At 36.6% G+C, this 18,801-nt stretch overlaps 2 protein-coding genes and 1 long non-coding RNA gene across 6 annotated transcripts; 2 read left to right on the plus strand and 1 right to left on the minus strand.

Annotated features, from left to right (window-relative positions):
• The first annotated feature begins 764 nt into the window (after positions 1-764).
• LOC109210538 (acetylglutamate kinase) lies at positions 765-2,755 on the plus strand. The gene is made up of 2 exons (XM_019373963.1): positions 765-877; positions 1,344-2,755. The coding sequence occupies exon 2, from the start codon at positions 1,462-1,464 to the stop codon at positions 2,503-2,505; it is 1,044 nt and encodes a 347-aa protein (XP_019229508.1). The 5' UTR covers positions 765-877; positions 1,344-1,461; the 3' UTR covers positions 2,506-2,755.
• Positions 2,756-5,662: 2,907 nt separating this feature from the next.
• On the plus strand, positions 5,663-10,846 carry LOC109210545. 2 transcript variants are annotated; one of them, XR_002065574.1, is made up of 4 exons: positions 5,663-7,521; positions 8,403-8,659; positions 9,182-9,693; positions 9,804-10,846. It is a non-coding gene; the product is annotated as an uncharacterized LOC109210545 (long non-coding RNA). The 2 variants fall into 2 exon arrangements; XR_002065573.1 differs by having other exon boundaries at positions 5,663-8,659.
• A 1,048-nt stretch (positions 10,847-11,894) lies between these two features.
• On the minus strand, positions 11,895-18,560 carry LOC109210539 (serine/threonine-protein kinase ATG1t). Of its 3 annotated transcripts, XM_019373966.1 has the most exons (12): positions 18,204-18,560; positions 17,028-17,145; positions 16,872-16,930; positions 15,604-15,668; positions 15,420-15,513; positions 15,272-15,352; positions 15,081-15,192; positions 14,369-14,999; positions 14,164-14,278; positions 13,882-14,047; positions 12,957-13,022; positions 11,895-12,316 (listed from the first exon to the last, which is right to left on the minus strand). In XM_019373966.1, the coding sequence occupies exons 1-8, from the start codon at positions 18,435-18,437 to the stop codon at positions 14,914-14,916; spliced, it is 849 nt and encodes a 282-aa protein (XP_019229511.1). In that variant the 5' UTR covers positions 18,438-18,560; the 3' UTR covers positions 11,895-12,316; positions 12,957-13,022; positions 13,882-14,047; positions 14,164-14,278; positions 14,369-14,913. The 3 variants fall into 3 exon arrangements, with proteins under 3 accessions (XP_019229511.1, XP_019229510.1, XP_019229512.1); XM_019373965.1 differs by lacking the exon at positions 12,957-13,022; XM_019373967.1 differs by lacking the exon at positions 12,957-13,022 and having other exon boundaries at positions 14,164-14,281.
• Between the last annotated feature and the right edge of the window lie 241 nt (positions 18,561-18,801).

Genomic DNA, 18,801 nt, shown 5'->3' on the forward strand with positions numbered 1-18,801 from the left:
TTTAGATGGACGAAATTGTGTGGTTGTGTACCAATACGATTCAAACTTATAACAGGAAGTTTCTTTTTATTCCATATAACTTCTGTTTTGGAAGACTTTTCGAACAAGAGTCAGAATGGATATTGTCTTAGTCAACGAGAAAATCCAATTTGATTTCAAACTCCTAGCATTAGGTTGAACCAAAAGTATAATATAATTTTGTCCAATATGGAGTTACATATCTAAAAGAATAATTTTACTTTTAAAGGCATAAAAGTTGATCAATATTTTGGGGATATTTTCGTCAACCAACATTTAGCATTTTAACATTCGTGTTTTTATAATAGTATAGATAGATAGATATAGATAAATAGATATATATAGATATAGATAGATTAGTATTAAGTGAATAGACTTTTAATTTAAACAAGGCTCAGGCTCGGCACACAAATTTAAATCAATCTTTTAACTTAAGAACTGAGTATTATTTTATTATTTGTTACTTGCTAATTATTACTAATAATAATATTAGTTAATAATTCGAACCTTCAACCTCAATTTAGGTTGAGGTGCTTGACCAGCGAACAAAGAAATGTTGCCTAACAATTATTTTGTTCATTTTTCTCGTTTTCAAACACATTAATTCCATTTCTCTCTTCTTCTTTTTTCTTGTTTATTAGAATTGCAATTGTTGGGCTTAAAAGTTGTAGCATTTAGTGGAATATTTCACGTGTCACCTACTACACTGTCGATAATATACGTATTATTTATTCAGACCCAAAATAAAAGATATTATTTATTGCTCTATACAATGTGTGACGCGGAGATTTAGTTCTGCCTAAAGCTTCTGTTGGTAGCGCCCCCCGAACACACACACACACACACACACAGTCGCCAGGTATGTTGACCCTTTTCTTTTCTTCTTCTACCCTTTGATTTTGGGGATTTGCTGAATCGCTATGTATGTCTATTATTCTACTTCTATTACCTGTTTGATGAAATGCCAATAGAGTGCTAATGTCAAGTGTTCTTCAAAATTTTAACTAAATAAATGTTGCTTTTAGTGATGAATCTATTGGGTGTTTGTTGGAAAGTTATTATTCAAATTGATTAGCTTATTTATCTAATTTGAATGATTTCTGTCCAATTATGTTTTTGGGTTTTTTTTCTCAATTTGTGCTGCTTTTTTTGTATGAGATACTTTTGAGATTCAAATGCTAACCAGTGGCTTGTTTTAATTAGCTTATTTTTCTAGTCTGATTTATTCCTTTCCAATTATGTTTTGGGGATTTCTCAATTGTGCTGATCTTTCAAGGATACTTTTGAGGTTCCAATGCTAAATAAATGGCTTGTTTTGATTGCAGATTTCTTGATGCTTTGACCCCATTAATTAAACAAATAGTATTTAGGAACTTATAGTGTCTTTCCCCAGCAAATTACATATAATAGAAGAAAGGGAGAGGAAGTATAAGGAATTAGAGGATGTTGGCTAAAACCCTCCCATTTTCTTCCCCAATCTCAAAAGCCTCCAATTTTCCAGATTCCAACAGTCTCATTTTCCCAAAATATGTTCCACTCATCAAATCCAATAAAAAAACTATTAGCAACCCTTTTCAGGCCTCATGTCTTAAGACTTCCTTGGAGTCGATTGTTGCACCTGAAATCCAATCTTTCCCTGCAGCCACCCGAGTGAAAATCCTTTCGGAAGCATTACCGTTTATTCAGAAATTTCGCGGGAAGACCATTGTGGTGAAATATGGAGGGGCTGCCATGAAATCTGAGGCTCTTCAGGCCTCTGTTATTGCTGATCTTGTCCTTCTTTCCTGTGTTGGTATGCGCATTGTCTTTGTTCATGGTGGCGGTCCTGAAATCAACCAATGGCTTGGTAAATTGGGAATCAAACCCAACTTTTTGAATGGCCTTCGTGTTACTGATGCCTCGACCATGGAGATTGTCTCGATGGTCTTGGTTGGTAAAGTCAACAAACATTTGGTTTCCTTGATTAACAAGGCTGGGGCAACTGCAGTGGGGTTATCAGGGATTGATGGCCACCTGCTAACTGCACGTCCCTCCCCGAACGCTGATCAACTAGGTTTTGTTGGGGACATTGCTAGTGTGGACCCTAGTGTACTGCGGCCTCTCATTGACAATTACCATATCCCAGTGATCGCCTCTGTTGCAGCTGACAAGACGGGTCAATCCTACAATATCAATGCAGACACGGCAGCAGGTGAGTTAGCAGCAGCTCTTGGAGCTGAAAAGCTAATCTTGCTGACAGATGTGGCGGGAATTCTGGAGGACCGTAATGATCCAGGGAGTTTGGTGAAGCAGATTGACATAAAAGGAGTGAAGAAGATGACTGATGATGGCAAGGTTGCTGGTGGGATGATCCCTAAGGTGAATTGTTGCGTCAGGTCTTTGGCTCAAGGGGTGACGACTGCAAGTATTATTGATGGAAGGCTTCAACATTCCTTACTCCTTGAGATTCTCACCGATGAAGGGGCTGGAACAATGATTACTGGCTAGAAAGCTATTGCGAATTGAGCAGCTTTTTTATGAAGTTTCAAATGGTTTAGAAAGATAGGTTTTTCAAAGCTCTAGACCTTTATGGTACTTTCTTATCCATGTGTTGTCACTCTGCCACAAAATTTTGGTAGACAGACTGAAGCATTTGTCTGGGTTTCTGTTGTATTATGTTGGTAATGGTCCATCCTAATGGTTTTTCTTGTATGAATAAAGATTAAGTGGGTATTACTTGCATGTTGGCTTTGTGAAAGTTAGTTATTTCGTGTGTTCGTATATTGAGAAAATCCTGCACCCTCACTCCAACTCCCATTTTTGGTGTGCTCTTGTACTGAAAAAGTCCTGCATCCTCATTCCAATTCTCCTCCTTCCCCACCCCCACCCTCACCCAAAAAAAGGAGACAGAAATACTAGAAAAAAGATAGCTTATCCTGAAGAAGAAGAGAAACCAGAAAAATAATGAGTAAAGCCATAACATTCATCAAGATAAATGTGAATGATAAACTGATGATTGAAACTTTGAATGGATATTTCCGCCTGAAGGCATTATTTTCTTCAATATTCCACTAGGAGAACCATCTTTTTCCTCAATCACAGTTCACATCATAAACTTTTGTAGTTGGGGAAGTCATTGGCCAAGCAGCATGTAATTTACTCATTGTAACTCTTTATCGACCTGATACCAAATCATAATAATGGTAAATAAACCACCATTATTTTCTTTTTATTCTGGCGATCTTTATGCATCAGGGGAAATTAATGATTTGGCTGTAAACAAAATATTCAGATGTTATTAGTGCTTGATGTAATTATTAAGTAGTAACCTTGTCCTGTTTTGTTATATTTGGATCTTATACCATTATGACTGTTTTTCTGTACAAAGGTTTATTTGTTTACATAGTATTTCAGACTTTCAGTCCTTATCATTGTAGAAAGTCTCTGATTTGGTTTCTCGGGCAGTACACAGCTTTGAGTTGCTATCATATACACATGGATGAATTTTGTGTCAAGTCACCATACGAGGGGCCTCTTGCTGGAGCATTAATGGTTAGCTTGCCTTAAACTTAAAGTGCTGTTCTGTACAAGGTGGACAACATCTGTGCACAGTTCTTTCACATCTGGAATGCTCATACTTTTGTTATGTGCTTCACTCTCTTTCAACATTTCACTGACTAAAGATATAATAAGTCAGTTTTGAGATGAAAGAGACACCATACTACACATTATTGTGACATTTTTGTCGCTTTGTAAATGCTAATTGGTGACCTTATTCAGGGACATTGATGCCAGAAGTCCAGCTCATCATGTTTTCAAGATATAGGGGGTCTAATGGTTTCTCCGGTTACTGGATTGATCATCCTAATTTCTTAGGGTATACATGCACAAGTGTTTGACGATCCTAATTTTCTGGGTTATATGCTTTAGTGTTTTTGACGAATGGTGTTAAGTACAATTAGATTGGCTTTTCCAAGGATCATTTTTTTGAGTTAAATTGAACTTGCTGTGTTATTAATTGTTTTGCATGTTTGTACTATTAATCTTACTTTCTGGTCTGTTCTGTGCTAACTTAAATTCTGGGTTTATTCTTACTTCCATGACATCAAAGTGTTTTTTGGACATATTTTTATAGATCTCTTTGGCTGTATCGTCTTACCTCCAAATAGGCCTAATCTTGGTTTTGATAGGCATGGAATTTCATTTTTGATGTTCACTTGGATCTGAATTTGGTCATGTGGTTTAACAGCCATCCTTTTTGCAGGCTCACTTGTTGGTATAATGTATATGCTACTTGATTCTTTATGTTCATATCTAACTGGGAAAAACAAAGAAATTCGCAGTTCATGAATCAGCAAGAGACCACACATGAAATGAAAAGACTTAACCACCAGAACTACATAAGGCTGACCCTTGAGATTGAGGCCTTATTCAGTCTAGTTTGATGAGGAATGCATTATTTTTACATGTATAGATTAGTGAATCCAGCAGCATGGTTCGACATGTCTGCTTAATTCAATTAAATTGCAGACATATGACATGCATTGAATTAGTATTTTCTTCATAGAATGTTAAAAGCACCAGTTAGTTGAACAAAATGTAACATTCTTTTCCAAAAATCCCATTGGCATCCTATTTAAAATAATGGCCCAACACATGCTTTTGATGGTGCAATATACGTTGGACAATACTTGTGCAACGTATCCTTAACCTAAAATTGAAGCATCACTGCATCAGTCCACATTTAGTTTCCATCTGAAATCTTCTTCATTCCATTGCCTTCTAGCTTCTCTATTCATTGATTGTCTTCAGTTTGCTTTTATGTCTTCCCCTCTCTATCATTCCTCTTTCATCTTCGTTCCTTTGTAGTTTTCTTTCTCTGTATTTTAAGATGGAAAGAGTATTTAGTGAGCACTTGGTAAAGAAACCCTGAAGAGGCGAACAATTAGGCAAAGCACTTCCACCATGTTGTCTTGTTCTTCATCCGATTTCATCATCTTTCTCCTAATTGCAACCACGCACTTCAAAACTCTTCGCCCTATGAAGAGACGCTCATTTATTGGGATCTTGCTATGGAATTATTGATAAGAGATCCTGGATCAAGTGTGAGATAGAAGAGTTTCTCAGATAAGCGTGATATTTCATAAAGCATGGTTGTATTTGGTATTTCTGTTTCTACTTCAGATATGGAGTATGTATTTAGATTTATTGTTCTTCCATGCAATTGATAAGACAAGAGGGGTTGTTCTGATGGTAAGCAACCTCCACTTCCAACCAAGAGGTTGTGAGTTCGAGTCTCCCCAAGAGCAAGGTGGGAAGTTCTTGGAGGGAAGGATGCCGAGGGTCTATTTGGAAACAGCCTCTCTACCCCAGGGTAGGGGTAAGGTCTGCGTACACACTACCCTCCCCAGACCCCACTAAGTGGGATTATACTGGGTTGTTGTCGTTCTTCCATGCAATTGATATGGAGATAAAGGAAGTAGATGAATCAAGTTTCCTCAAATTTTATGAGTTGTATAATTAGATTTTGGAGCCAGTGCACAATATGAATCTATGTTGCGCGGACTCTCCAAAATGGCACCGCACCCGTGTCGGATCCTCCAAAAATGCACTATTTTTGAAGGATCCGACACGCACCCACTGACATTTTTGGAGAGTCCGAGCAACATAGATATGAATGTTGCAACTGAAATGCATATTGGTTGCTCTAAAAGTGCAATACTGAATTTGATCTTTTATTTGACTTTTTTTTCTTGACATTGTTGTATTTCCATGTTTGTGATACTGTTTGCATCTCTTCTTTTCCATTTTGCTCACTCGTTTTAGAATTTGCTAATAATCTTCCACAATCTGGAGGTGCTGTTTCTCTTAGAAAAATTGGTATTTGCCCTGTAAAGGTAACTTATTGTCTACTTATCTTACACAATATCGATCACAGACACCCGCCCTGAGTCCATTCATAAAGGATTTAATCTGCTTTTCTATGAGTTCATGTTTGATTATATGCTTCCTTGGATAATTGTATGTTGTGACTGCAAATCTTTGGAACTGTTATACCTGTGGATTATATGCTTCCTTGGATAATTGTATAGTCTTATAGTTATCATGCAGCTTATCATGTGAAAATGTTAGAAGAATATGTGAACTATGATTTTCTGAGACAACATATTGTTTAGGGTAAAGCATTCCTCATGGATCCAGATCCTCTTTGATGTTGGGTAGAGATGATCATATTATTCATACATATCAAATGTCATGAATTGCTACTTTGGATTATGGAACCGACGCAAAAATAGTGAGATTAATCACCTTATCAAAAATTTGAGATTCATCAAATCCTTAGATGATTCTCTTTATAGATATATGGCTATACATATTGAGAATGAGCAGTATTCTCATATCAGATGAGGTTGTTCAAGTTGCACTTCTGGCTTTACATTGATAGAGAATCATTCCACGAGTGATGGAAAAAAACAGAATTATTTGTAGTACTGCAAGTTAGGGGAGATAGTAGTTAAAAGGTAAAAGGTTCCATGTGAATAGCTGTTACTGAATCAAAAATTAATGTAGAAACAAGTATAAAACATTGATAGAACATGCAATTAACAGTTAGTGACTGCTTCCTGCATTGTCACACTAGCAAGAAGGTCCAGGTAATTGTTGCTTTGTTGTACTCTATGTTGATGCAGAATTGCTATCTTCTCTGTTTGCAAGTTGCTGTATTCAAATTTATATAGGCGGAGAGAAATAAGAAAAGCAAAAAACATGAAGATAGCCATTATCTTTTACCTTTGTTGGAATAAGAAAATCCTTATATAACTCTTAGATAAACTTGGTTATCAGATCATGCCAAATAACAGCCTGTTTTGCTATTTTGGCAGCCATTAAACGGTTGACAAAGGCAATGTACTGGAAGTTCTTTCAATTACCACGGTCATGGGAACTTTTGGCCAACTACATGGTGTATTTGGGTGGAAATTACCTACCTGGTAAATTAACTCTTGCTTAGGGTTCAGCACTTTCTATACATCCTATCCAGTAACCTGTAACCTAGATTTGTTGCTTCCTGGCAAGTATTCAACTGAATATAATCTTCCGAAAGAATCTGCTGTGTATCTGCTTAAGTTGACAGCAAAATACATAAATAAGAGTCTACTGCAAATTCTCTTCTGATTGGGTGATCTGTACTGCAACTATCTCTTCATCTTTGATCTTTGTTCCTAAATAATTTCTTCCGGTGAGGTAATCATCTTGACTTTAGGCAGTTCAGATTAGTGATGAGATTTCTATTTGCAAAATGAGATTTTGTCAGGAGATGGTGCCCCAAGGTCATAGAAGTACCCTATCTTACATCATCAGAGATGCATGCTTTTTGTTGTCTTTGTAATTTCATTGTATTGTTGCCTGCCACTAGTCTATCTGGTGTTCCTGTGTATTGATTAAGACAGGGCGGCTTGCAAGGATCATTCAAGTTATAAAGATGGTGATCAATGCTTTAGCTGCTTTTGCAATGATTTGGATATGGTATGTGACTGGAGCTGCAACTTATTCAACACCTTGATGATGAGACCTTAAACTTGTTATCTTTCAATTCTAATATTGCATGTTAAAAGATTTTTATTTGAGCTCATTCTCCTATGGCCATCGTTGGGGTTATATGTATGCTGATTGCTGGGTGATCAGTGCTTTAGCTGCTTGTATACTGCTTGTAGTATGTTGTGTTTGCATTTTTAACTGTCGGTCTTTCACCAACTTATGATTCATGGCTGAAATGTAGAGATCTGGCTTTATGGCTTTTAAACAATTTTGCATGATTACCTTCTCTTTTTCATTGATTGACTGACTGTTCTCTGAAAGAGATTGCACAAAGCTGTCCTGGATTACGCGCTATTGACCTGAGCAACTTGCGTAAATTGACAGACTTTGCAATCGGTTATCTTGTCACTGGTTGTAGAACAGTTGACAAGCTAAAACTCTCACAATGCTTTCAGGTTTTCAAAATACATCATTCAATACAGAATGCTTTCGAAGTGTAGCATATGTAGTGTCCTTAACCATAATCTTTTGCTTGCAATATTCGTCATCATTTTCTATTGCTTTTTACTCTTTTCTTCAATGTCGGTTGCTTATGCCTTGAGAGCAAATTTTTCAAAGAATATCACCATACATTGCTACAAAGGAGGGTTGTTTCTTCGCATAAAAAGTTCTTCATTTTGAATATTGAAAAGATGTTTCAAAATGCTTGGTTTCAAATTTCCTTCTAATATTCCTTTTGGGGAGTGGTTGGCTGCCCAGAATCATCTAGGTAGATAGTGCATACATTTTCTTTTGTATTTTACTTTTATTTTGCAAGTAAAAATAGCATATCCAATTTGCGGAGATATAACAGTCTTTTATGCTTATAGGAGTGGGTGCATACGGCACATTGTAATTTGTATATATAAGGAAAGTCTCATTCTGTCAGATTATATGAGCTGGATTTGACATCTATGTTGCTCGGACCCTCCGAAAATATTGATGGGTGCGTGTCAGATCCTCCAAAAATTAGTGTATTTTTGGAGGATCCGACACGGGTGCGGCAGCTGTTTTGGAGAGTCGGCACAACATATTGACATAGCTCACACTTAACTCCTTTGATGAAATTTCTACCTTCATCGAGCATGTATGTATCCTTTCCACCTTTACATGAACATGTATTTGAGTATGTCCATACATGAGATCTTAGCTCTTTGTAGTTGGCACACGCCATTTCACCTACTCCTTAGCTTCATTTGTAAAATAAGTATTTGGATTTGTTAGAAATCGGAGAAAAGGAAATATCAGACGAAGAATAGGAATTGGCGGGGAAATGATTTTGCAGTGTCTGTTTTTCAACTTTTCTGGCTTTCTATGTATTTACTCTCATATGATTCCTGAGTTGTCTTCCATGCTTGAAGGCGTATAACAGTAGTTTCAAGCTACATATAGGATCCTCTCAGTAGCATTCTTGAAAAATGACAAAATAAGTGTTCCGTTTGAAGTCTTCGAATAGTGGTTTCAAGCTTCATATAGGATATTATCAGTATGCATTCTTCAAAAGGTGAAAAAGAGCTATCCTGTTTGATAGTATGTTCTGAATTCCTTGTACTCATAATAGTAAAATTGTGAGTGGCATAAGCTTACTCTTAATCTTTATCAATGGCAGTGATGAAGCTGTTGCTACCGGAAGAAATTTCACTCATTTTTGTGGTGCTGCACTGTTAGTAATGGGAACATGCAGATTTTCTTTGCTTTCACTTCTAGGCCTCTTGTTTGCTCTTCATGTTTTTCTGGGTACATGGGAATTTGATAATCGGAAAAGGTCAATGAATTTTTGCCTGACTATATGTCAAGGAATCAAAGTTTTTCAATGTCTTTATATGATTTTTACAAGTTTCACACAACACTGCAACGTGACGGGTAAAGTTGCTGCCATGTGACCAGAAGGTCACGGATTCGAGTCGTGGAAACAACCTCTGGCAGAAAATGCAAGGTAAGGCTGCGTACAATAGGCCCTTATGATCCGGCTCTTCTCCGAGCCCCGCGCATAACGGGAGCTTAGTGCACCGGGCTGCCCTTCACACAACACTGCAATGTCACTAGCCAAATGCTCAAAAAATTTGATTAGTCTGGATTTGTCTTGGTGCCGCAACTTGACAAACGAAGCGCTGTACTCAGGTATGCTCTGTTTAGTTTGGTAAATGAGAAACATACTTTGCTCACAACCCCAAAGTTTGCTTGACCATTAAAGGACACAGCTAATGTCCTACCTTTTTTCCTGTGCTTAGACTGCCAACAGGGATTGGTGAAAGGCACCTGCTCCTACCACAGAGTCGAAGACAAAGGCTGTCTTTCTCGATTATGCAGAAATATAGGAATTTCTTGTGCTTGTACAATTTGATTTTGTGTTGTGACTTTGAGTTCTTTCCTACACTCTAGGTTTCATCATAGGTCACCTTATCGAGATCCATGCATCTTAAGGTTTCATCCGAACTGAAGAAAAGGGCACAAAAATTTTGTTTCTTTGCCCTAGATTGACCCTAAAATCTGGAGAATAAAATCTAAATTACTGTGAAATATCAGTGTTATCAAAGGCGAAAAGCGCAAGAAAGCTTTAAGTTCTATTAGGACTTTAAGCGCAAAGTGCAAAATAAAGTGTGGGCTTTCATGAAGAAAGACGCAGATGGAGAAAAACTACAAATATGCATGTTTAGTCCAAGACTAATATCTATAAGCATGAATACCAAATATATGGACAAAGAAATTGAAAAAAATATTACGATAAAGTGAAATATCAATTGTTTAGTATCGTCTCTTCAGGATTATGCTCATTGGTAAGGAAAAGTATGTCTTGGAGCATTGATGACAACACTAAAACGCCCGCTAGGTGAGGTGAAGCGCTCAACATGTTTTGAGCCTCGCTTCAGGGATTAAGCGCGCTTTAAGTGCGCCTTTGATAACAATGTGAAACATCACAAAATGCGTGTGCTCTCAAGGTTCCTGTTGTTTCTTTTGCTACGGTTATTGTTGCTGCTTCCTTTTTAATATGTCCTTGAGCCGAGGGTCTATCAGAAACAGCCTCTTTACCTTCACAAGATAGGGGTAATGTCTGCTTACACACTATCCTCATCGGACCCCTCTTATGGGATTACATTGGGTTTGTTGTTGATGTTGTTGTTGTCATTCTAATAGAGGTTTCATAATACAGGTTATTTGTTAAAGTCAGTGGCTGAAAATGCAAATAGATATGAAACCATTTTTGGTGGTAGGCGGTGTTGTATTTGATTGTTCATCACTTAAGCTCAAATGCATAGGTATGGGAGGCATCATACTACCTCCTAAATGCTTCACTTTGCCTTAATAGTTTCCCTTTGTAGTAAAAGGGCTCTTCTGAGAGCTAAGATTTCCAATTGCAACTCAACTCTTCAACTTCTTAAGAATCTTATTTCAGCATGGCATGTTGTTTGCTCGAATTTTCAGGCAAGCGATCGACAATGGATGCAATTTTTTGACATACTGCTATCTGGTTTAATAATAATGACAACCCTTCGTGCATCTTTTGATAAAACTATCTTTTGCATAAAAACATTCATCTACGTCTGCTTATTCCAGGATCAGATAGGATCCAAGCCTATCTTTTATTATATCCAAGATTACACATATAATGAAAGATGTCACAACCTCACCTAGATAATTTCAAGCACACTTCATAATTTTTTTCAATTTCTTCCTTTAGTTATAACCAAAGTTTTCATAAAAATTTTGGGAATGAAAATGAAAAGAATGTGATAAGAGTTCCTTCTTTGTTTAGTTTTCTAGAAAATGTGATGATTGAGTAATTGACGAATTAGAGTAACAAACTGGAGATCCCAGGTTCGAATCCTAGCTACAATGTTCAGTGTGAACTTATTTGCTTCAATCTTGGCTAAGGTTTACCAACACCTCTGCTTGTGGGTTGTAAAAAGCTGCCGGTAGATTGGTCGAGTCGCACCAAGCAAGCATGAACACCATCATCACAAAGCAAAGAGGGGCTGGGTATTAGGGGGTGGATTGGAGAAATGAAATGCTATTAAGGCACGACCAATATCTAGAGAAAGTTTGAAAGAAGAAGAGCAATCTTATTACTGCAGCTCGTAACTTTCCTCACGTTGATAATAAGAAATGATATTCTTTCCTGCTATCTTATTTACTTCCTTTAACCAAACAACATATAAGTTGTTTTCTTTTTTATGTCCTTCAAATCCCCTCCTTTATATTAATTTCTTCATTATACATTTTCCATTCAACTTTCCCTTCTCTTTTTCCCCCATTTCAGGACAAAGCAAAAAGTGTAAGAATGAAGACTCAACACTAAATGGTTAAATGCATACAACAAAGAATTCAACATTTAACTACTTTGATAAGAAACTTTTATTCACACAAGATAGCACCAATATCCTTAAAACATGCTGATGCATAACAGGATACCTGTCCCTAGGCAACTGACATATAGTACTTAGAAACTCTTTCACTACGCGTACGCGTACACAAAACCTGAGAAAAGACTGGACACGCTAGAAATGAGATATCTACGGCACCTTCTAATGGTTCCAAGGTATGCATCTAGATGACTGGAGGATCATCAGATGACACCCCTTCTCAGGTGTGGTGGCTAGCCATATGCCAACTTGAAATGCCCCTTTGGGTAGAGACCAAAGGCATAAAGGCCAGAAGGAGATAGCCAAGAACTCTGTAAAGTGTGGAACCAAAGGATATGTCGGAGGTTGTTGTTGAGCTCCAACTTCAACAGCAGAAATCACAGCTGTAAGCATCCAGGCATGAAAACAACAATAAATTAGCCAAGTAAGAAGGATGGAATTTGGAGGACTGCTTAACTTACGTTATCGATAAAACAAGACTACTTAGACTTGAATTACTTTTCGTGAAAAAGTCTAAATTTGCCACTAAGCTATTGACTTATCGCTTAACTTTACCTACTTAAAAGTTGGCAACAAAAAATACTCTCATTGTCACCATTTTGTATCAAATAGCCCTTTTTTCTCTAGCTCAGCAAACAGAATCATCTTTTGCATTCATCATCGTCCACGTAGGGCACGTGAGTGACACGTGTCATAATAAAAACGAATGTTCGAGCCACTTCAGCCAAACAAAAAAAACCAAATGACCCCTATCTTTGAAAACATGTTAAATGACACAACTAAAGCTAATCAACAACTACTCAACTAGTTAAATTTTCTGAAACAACTTCCACTCCAGTCACTAACTTTTAAAAAGTTTAAGTGATTGTTTCACATCAAGTCACTTTAGAAGAAGGGTCATCCAAACAAGCCAACTAGGAAATCCTTTAGGGAGAAGCTAAGAGTTTCTTCTACCAATGACCTGTTAGATTTTTCTATCTTCATTAGTCTTTTCTCTATGGATTTGTCGTGTTTGTTTCTCACCATGAAAGAGATATATCCTTCTTAGCCCTCATTCCGTCTTAGTTGCCTTGTCAGTCATCTTGTTCACTAGAAGAAAAAACAGGAAAAAAGAAGATAAGGAAACTCATGAAGCTTTTCTGAAGTTCTAGCTTCAGTTTAACTGCCCTTTTCTTATGCTACCAAATTTGTGGGGCATATAAAACTAGAATCCAGATATAGAATTAAAACTTTATCATATAGTAAAAAGATTCTCCTCCAATTGGCCATGTTTGACAGCACCACGTAGGATAAAATACGACTGCTAGAACGGTCACAAAACGGAGATGAATTAGCAGACCACTAGGGCAATGCAAAACTAGTTCAGTGCAAAAGATGGCATCACTTGTTAATAGTGAAGTAGAATTTCTCATTGAATAACAGAATAATTAGGAATCTAATGTACAGTAACAAATTGGATGAAGGATAGTGCTACATATTGTTACACTAGCAAAATTCAAGCTATTATTTTCTTTAGTCAATACCGCTAGTACAATTTTGGCGTTCTCAACTTGCAAATGCAGCAATCCTTTTCGTATAGATATATAATAATAAGGTCAATGGGAAATGGATTGAGGAAAAGAAATGCATTAGATAGATGTTTCTCCCTGCAAATGTGGCAGGACATGTAAGAAGGCACCTTAATATCTTCAAGACAAGAAAAAGTTAGTTGACTTACAGGTAAGGTTGAACCTTCTGCAGCATCTTTTTTCCTAGAGATCAATTATTTGTGTTTGCATTCACTTCTTTGTTTTGGTTACAATTACCAGTTTATTCCAAATTGCAAACAAAGTTACACATAATATTATTGGAATACTGATCTTAATAAGACTCTGATATCATCCAGCTAGCCATGAAGATGTCCCTGTGCAATTTGTAACTGTTGATAGTTTTAGAAGATAAAAAATACCTTTTACAGGTTGGTGTAAGTTCCTCGGAATTGATTTCCATAGCATCTTGAACCCCTTAAACTCATGGAGAAACTGTCTAATGAAGAGATGGGAACCATATGATAAAAGAAGTTACTTCCACTCCTTTGGTAGGCTAACTTCTGTCTCTTCGTACATAGCAGTGTCCTACAGAGGCCCACAAGTAGGTAGTATCAAAGTAGGATTCATCTGATCAGAGCCTTCAGGGCATAATATAAGTCAATAAGCAGAAAACAGATATTAAAAGCACTCCTCTAGCTCACCCCATGATCCCCTAGCCAGAATTGAAGTACACAATGCTGCAAGATGTTCAGTTTTCGTGCTCAGCATCCAGAATGAGAACTTTTCTGCTGCATTCCAAGTCAAGATGTAGCCAACCTTCTTAAAGACAAGCAACCCTTTTTTAGTTTTGGAGAGTAATAACGGAAGAACAAGTTTCATATTGGATAAGGGGGCTTGTGTACCAACCTCTTTAAATGTGTCAGCAAACAACAGCTGTCAAAGATGTGAAGGAATTTCATTAACTCCATTTGATCAATTTGAATTTGTGCAAATCAGTTATTTGTCCTTTACTCAGATGGCAAGGAATGATACAGATTTTTGAGGCAGGAGAGTATACATTGTTTTGGAGACAAATGATACTGATGCTAGTACTACTGAAGGAATTTCCTCAATTCATATGATCAATTTGAAGATTTTGGAGAATCATTTATTTGTCCTCGGATGGCCAAAGATGAAAGATTTCATGCGGGAGTGTTTAGGTAGGTAGTTATTAGAATGTAAAACCTGACTGAATCATCTGTGAAAGAGAACTATGATGTACAACGATGCAGGTTGCTTTCTGAGAATGACACATTCACATGATTTGAAACTGACAGACTAGTGAATAGCCTAGAGTAATCAGCAGGAAAAAGACGCTGAGCTCATCAAGTTGACACAAAAAAAATTGAAATCCAAGTATAAACAGCGATAATTATATTGGTCCTTCTGCCTAGCAAGATATCCGAGTGTTTTTACTTCAAACAGAAGCTTTCATCCCCCGCTTCGCCTATCTTCAAAAAGCGATGTCGATAAAACTCTTTAAAAGAGATCCGCTTCTCTGCAGATATAGGAAGATCTATCAAACTTAAACGAAGTAGGAAGGCATTACAAATGATATTGGTTACAGGAATCTGCAGACCTGGGTCGATAGACAATAGTCTCGAGCATAAGTCAACAGAATCAGGGTGCAACTGAGGAATAATCAGCTCAGAGAAAGGAAGACACAGAGACGCCTTGATATTCTGTAGTATCTATATTAAAAACATAAAATAATTGATAAGTGGACTAACGAAGAGAGGGAGGCCTCTGCATTGAAGAAAATGCTGTTACCTGAACACTAGTCCTACCACGGAAAGGAGGGTAACCATTAAGTAGTTCAAACAGAATTGCACCAAGACTCCACATATCAACCTATTCAGAAGAATACGCATCAGCTTGTCTCATCTGTGTTATATAGTTGTATTAACTAGTTTCTTACCTTCGCATCATATTTTTGAAATTGAAGAATTTCTGGAGCCATGTAAAAAGGGGAACCACAAACGGTTTCTGCAAAGTCGTCCGGATTTAACATTCTACTCCAAGAATAAAAAGATAAAGAGATAGTTAATGATGCCAAGCATTTTAGCTTCCCTGTTTCAGAACTCCATATCAAGTTCCTTTACCTTGAGAGACCAAAATCGGCAATCTTAAGAATCGCGTCATTCTCCAAGCTAGATAAGAGAATGTTCTGAACCAGAAATGAACAAAAATTAGAACATTCCCAGACACAATAAAAATTAAATAAATGAGATGAACATTATATTTTGAGCATAAGTATTCAAAAGAGAACAAAATTCAATAAGAGAAAAATGACGATAGAAACTTGCACAAACAAAAAGATTACCAGGTAGGGAGGACTTGTGAGTCATGCGGCCTACTTGTAGATTTAATATGCGGTTGTCTAAATTCTGTAGGTTCTAAGTTAGTAAACCTTCTTCATTTCTTCTCGTATATATATATATATCACCATTTCTACTTCTCCTTTTGACACATTTTTTCCGACTTTATGCATTTTCATGCTTCCCGTTCCCTTCTTCAACATATCTCAAGAATTAGGCCCCAATTTTATCTCTCAAACTTCATTTCCCCTTTCGAGACCTTTCCCTAGGTTACACAGTTTTCTCCCTTCAATTTCCAAACCTAAAGTACACCTAGCATTTCTAAATTACATGTGCATCATAAACATTCAGCTCAAGGCGATGAAAGGGCTCTGAATATCAGCTCAAGACATTAATAGGAGTTTGAAATGCTAGTTGAAAAAAACACATTTCAGACAAATAATTTAGTGCAAAAAAGTGAAAAAGAAAAGCTAAAACTATTCAGCAACCTGATTCCAGCATGCATTTGGTGGACAGATTGGAAGGAAAGAAACTTTAGATGTTTTGAGGATACAAGTAATTCCATCCAGAGGATAAAATTGAATTGTATATTACTTTTCCTTTTTTGGTGTAGAGAGCTCTGTAAATGATTGTGAATCCATACTTGAAGTCATAGAAATCCCTGTAAGTTTTTTGTAGGGGATATCAAAAGTTTCTGTATCTATTCATCAGCACAATCATTGGAAAATATATATGAAACATGTTACCAGTTTCAAAGACTATTCAGCAACCTAAAAATAAGCTTGGTTCATTTGGAAAAGTGATTTAAGCATCAGGTTTTATCCACCTCCACGTGGGACTAGCTAAGCTCTAAGTGATAAGCAAAATTGCATAATGTTATATTGCAATAGCAAATCGAATCAAAGATGTATAAATATGTCTTGGGTGAAAAACAATCTGAGTATACTTCTAGTCCTAGGTGTTTTTCAAATTAGTTGATAACACTTCCGGTTTTAGCAGTGTGTATTGAAATGTATTTTGTTTATGAAGATTGAAGACACAAAAGCTTGTACCTCTGGCTTCAAGTCACGATGGATAATTCGGTGTGAGCTTAGTACCTCCAGACCAGCTCCTACAGTATTGCAATCAAAATGGCATTAGTTGTACAATGTGAAAGGACATCTTGGTATAAGAAAAAAAGCAGAAAAGGATTCTGAATGAAAATTTACCAATCTGTTTCATAAATTTTATAGTTACACATTCTCGAACTCTGCCATGATTTCTGATATAAGAAGCCAGATCTCCTCCAGCACAAAACTCCAAGACAAGGAAAATACAGTTTTCAGCCTGAGGGACAGATCAGTTGTCTCAAATTAAGAACTGAGGGAGAAGCACATCACTAGATTTTCAGATGGTTATGATTGCATCTTTTGGTCTGAAGCATGAAACTTATACAAAGATTATACTACACCTTCTGCCTAATGAGTATCAAACTTTGCAAGTTAAGCTTTTTAAGGCAAATGGACATAAACAAGCCATACACACATGTGAAGAAGAAATTCAAAGCTAAACCCTCCAAAACCCCGCGAATAAATTCTTGAGGGTCACAGCTTTTACTGTATCTAGTGCATAAATTATGAAGCACTACTTCATCTTACGACTAAAAGCTATGACACTATAATTTACAGCTGAAATCACATGCTCAGAGTGGATAATGACGCACAAAAGAAAGTAGAAAAGATCAAAGTTTTTCCTTGGCCAATCACATCTTTGGATATTATGCACCCAATTTAACTTTTCCACTTTCCTATCAACACCTTCCAGACATGCGAAAGCACCTTCTTTATAAAGGTTTTTAATTTCCAAATTAGAAGAGAGATGAAGAAAGACCACCATTTTTGGTCTGAGTTTATCTCTTCTTCTTTTTTTTTTCCACAAAAATTACCCATCCAGGCATCCACTATTGCTCATTAAAAGACCATAAAAGAAAGAGAATTCTAAGGGATCCAGTGAAATTTCTCAGCCAAATTGTTCCTAGCCGTTAACCCCTTGCTACCCAAATATCAATGCTTGAGCTTACTTGCTCAATTTGTCAGAATTAAGACAATTGTTCCATTATTATAATTTTGTTTTTGGGATAAATGAGAAATCAGTTGTTTCCATCTGGAGCCACCCCTTTAACCTTCTCCACATAAATACCAGACTTGATTCACCACCAAAATTCAAACATAGCTGTACTCATTTGCAGTTGAACTTTCATATATATATATATATATATGAACAATTCTATTCACATAAAATGTTACTTCAATCCAATTCCATTAAAATTGTGTAGAAAATCATAAAGCTATTTGGAATACTCAATTATAGATAACAAAAAAAAAAAAAAAAAAGGTAGCACAAACCTGAAATATATCGAAAAGGCGAATGATGTTAGGGTGATTAACAGAAGACAAGAAGGTGAGTTCACAGTCCAAGCAATTTTTGAGTTGGCGAGTGAGGTTGAGGAGGTTGATTTGCTTCAACGCCACCACTTTTCCGCTTGTACGGTGCTCCGCTTTCCACACCGTCGACGACGAGCCTCCGCCGAGCCTACACGTCAGCGTGTACTCTCCGACCGTCCGCTGATCAGCTTCCATTGTATTCTCTGTGTGTGTTTTTTTTTTAATTTTTTTAGCCAACTCTGTGTGTGTTTATTCTCTGGCTTTGGGAATTTTTTTTTTTAGAAGAGGTGCCGATGGTTTTTGGCCTTTTTTTTTTCTTTTGAAATCCACATCAAACAGTTTTCAAAATCATTTAAAGGAATAGAATTGAAATTCAAGTTTAAAAAGAGTTTATGGAATTGGGATTGTGTTTTGACATAGATTTTTCTTGAAAAGAAAAAGTAAAAATTTGTCAGAAAAAATTGATATTTTCCTTGAAATATACCTTTAAACTAGTGTTTTAAAAGGTAGAAGCGAGATCTTTAAAAAATTAAATTTTTAAATTAATAATATAACATTA

This window comes from Nicotiana attenuata, unplaced genomic scaffold (genome assembly GCF_001879085.1).
Source record: "Nicotiana attenuata strain UT unplaced genomic scaffold, NIATTr2, whole genome shotgun sequence".
Classification (NCBI taxonomy): Eukaryota; Viridiplantae; Streptophyta; class Magnoliopsida; order Solanales; family Solanaceae; genus Nicotiana; species Nicotiana attenuata.

Excerpts from the sequence above, each read along its gene's own strand:
- LOC109210538 (XM_019373963.1), top strand. The coding sequence starts at position 1,462 with ATGTTGGCTAAAACCCTCCCATTTTCTTCCCCAATCTCAAAAGCCTCC.
- LOC109210539 (XM_019373965.1), bottom strand. The coding sequence starts at position 18,437 with ATGGAAGCTGATCAGCGGACGGTCGGAGAGTACACGCTGACGTGTAGG. Across the intron at positions 17,146-18,203 it reads GCCTTTTCGATATATTTCAG|GCTGAAAACTGTATTTTCCT; the intron begins GTTTGTGCTACC and ends TCTGTCCCTCAG. Across the intron at positions 15,000-15,080 it reads ACTATTGTCTATCGACCCAG|AGAAGCGGATCTCTTTTAAA; the intron begins GTCTGCAGATTC and ends CTATATCTGCAG.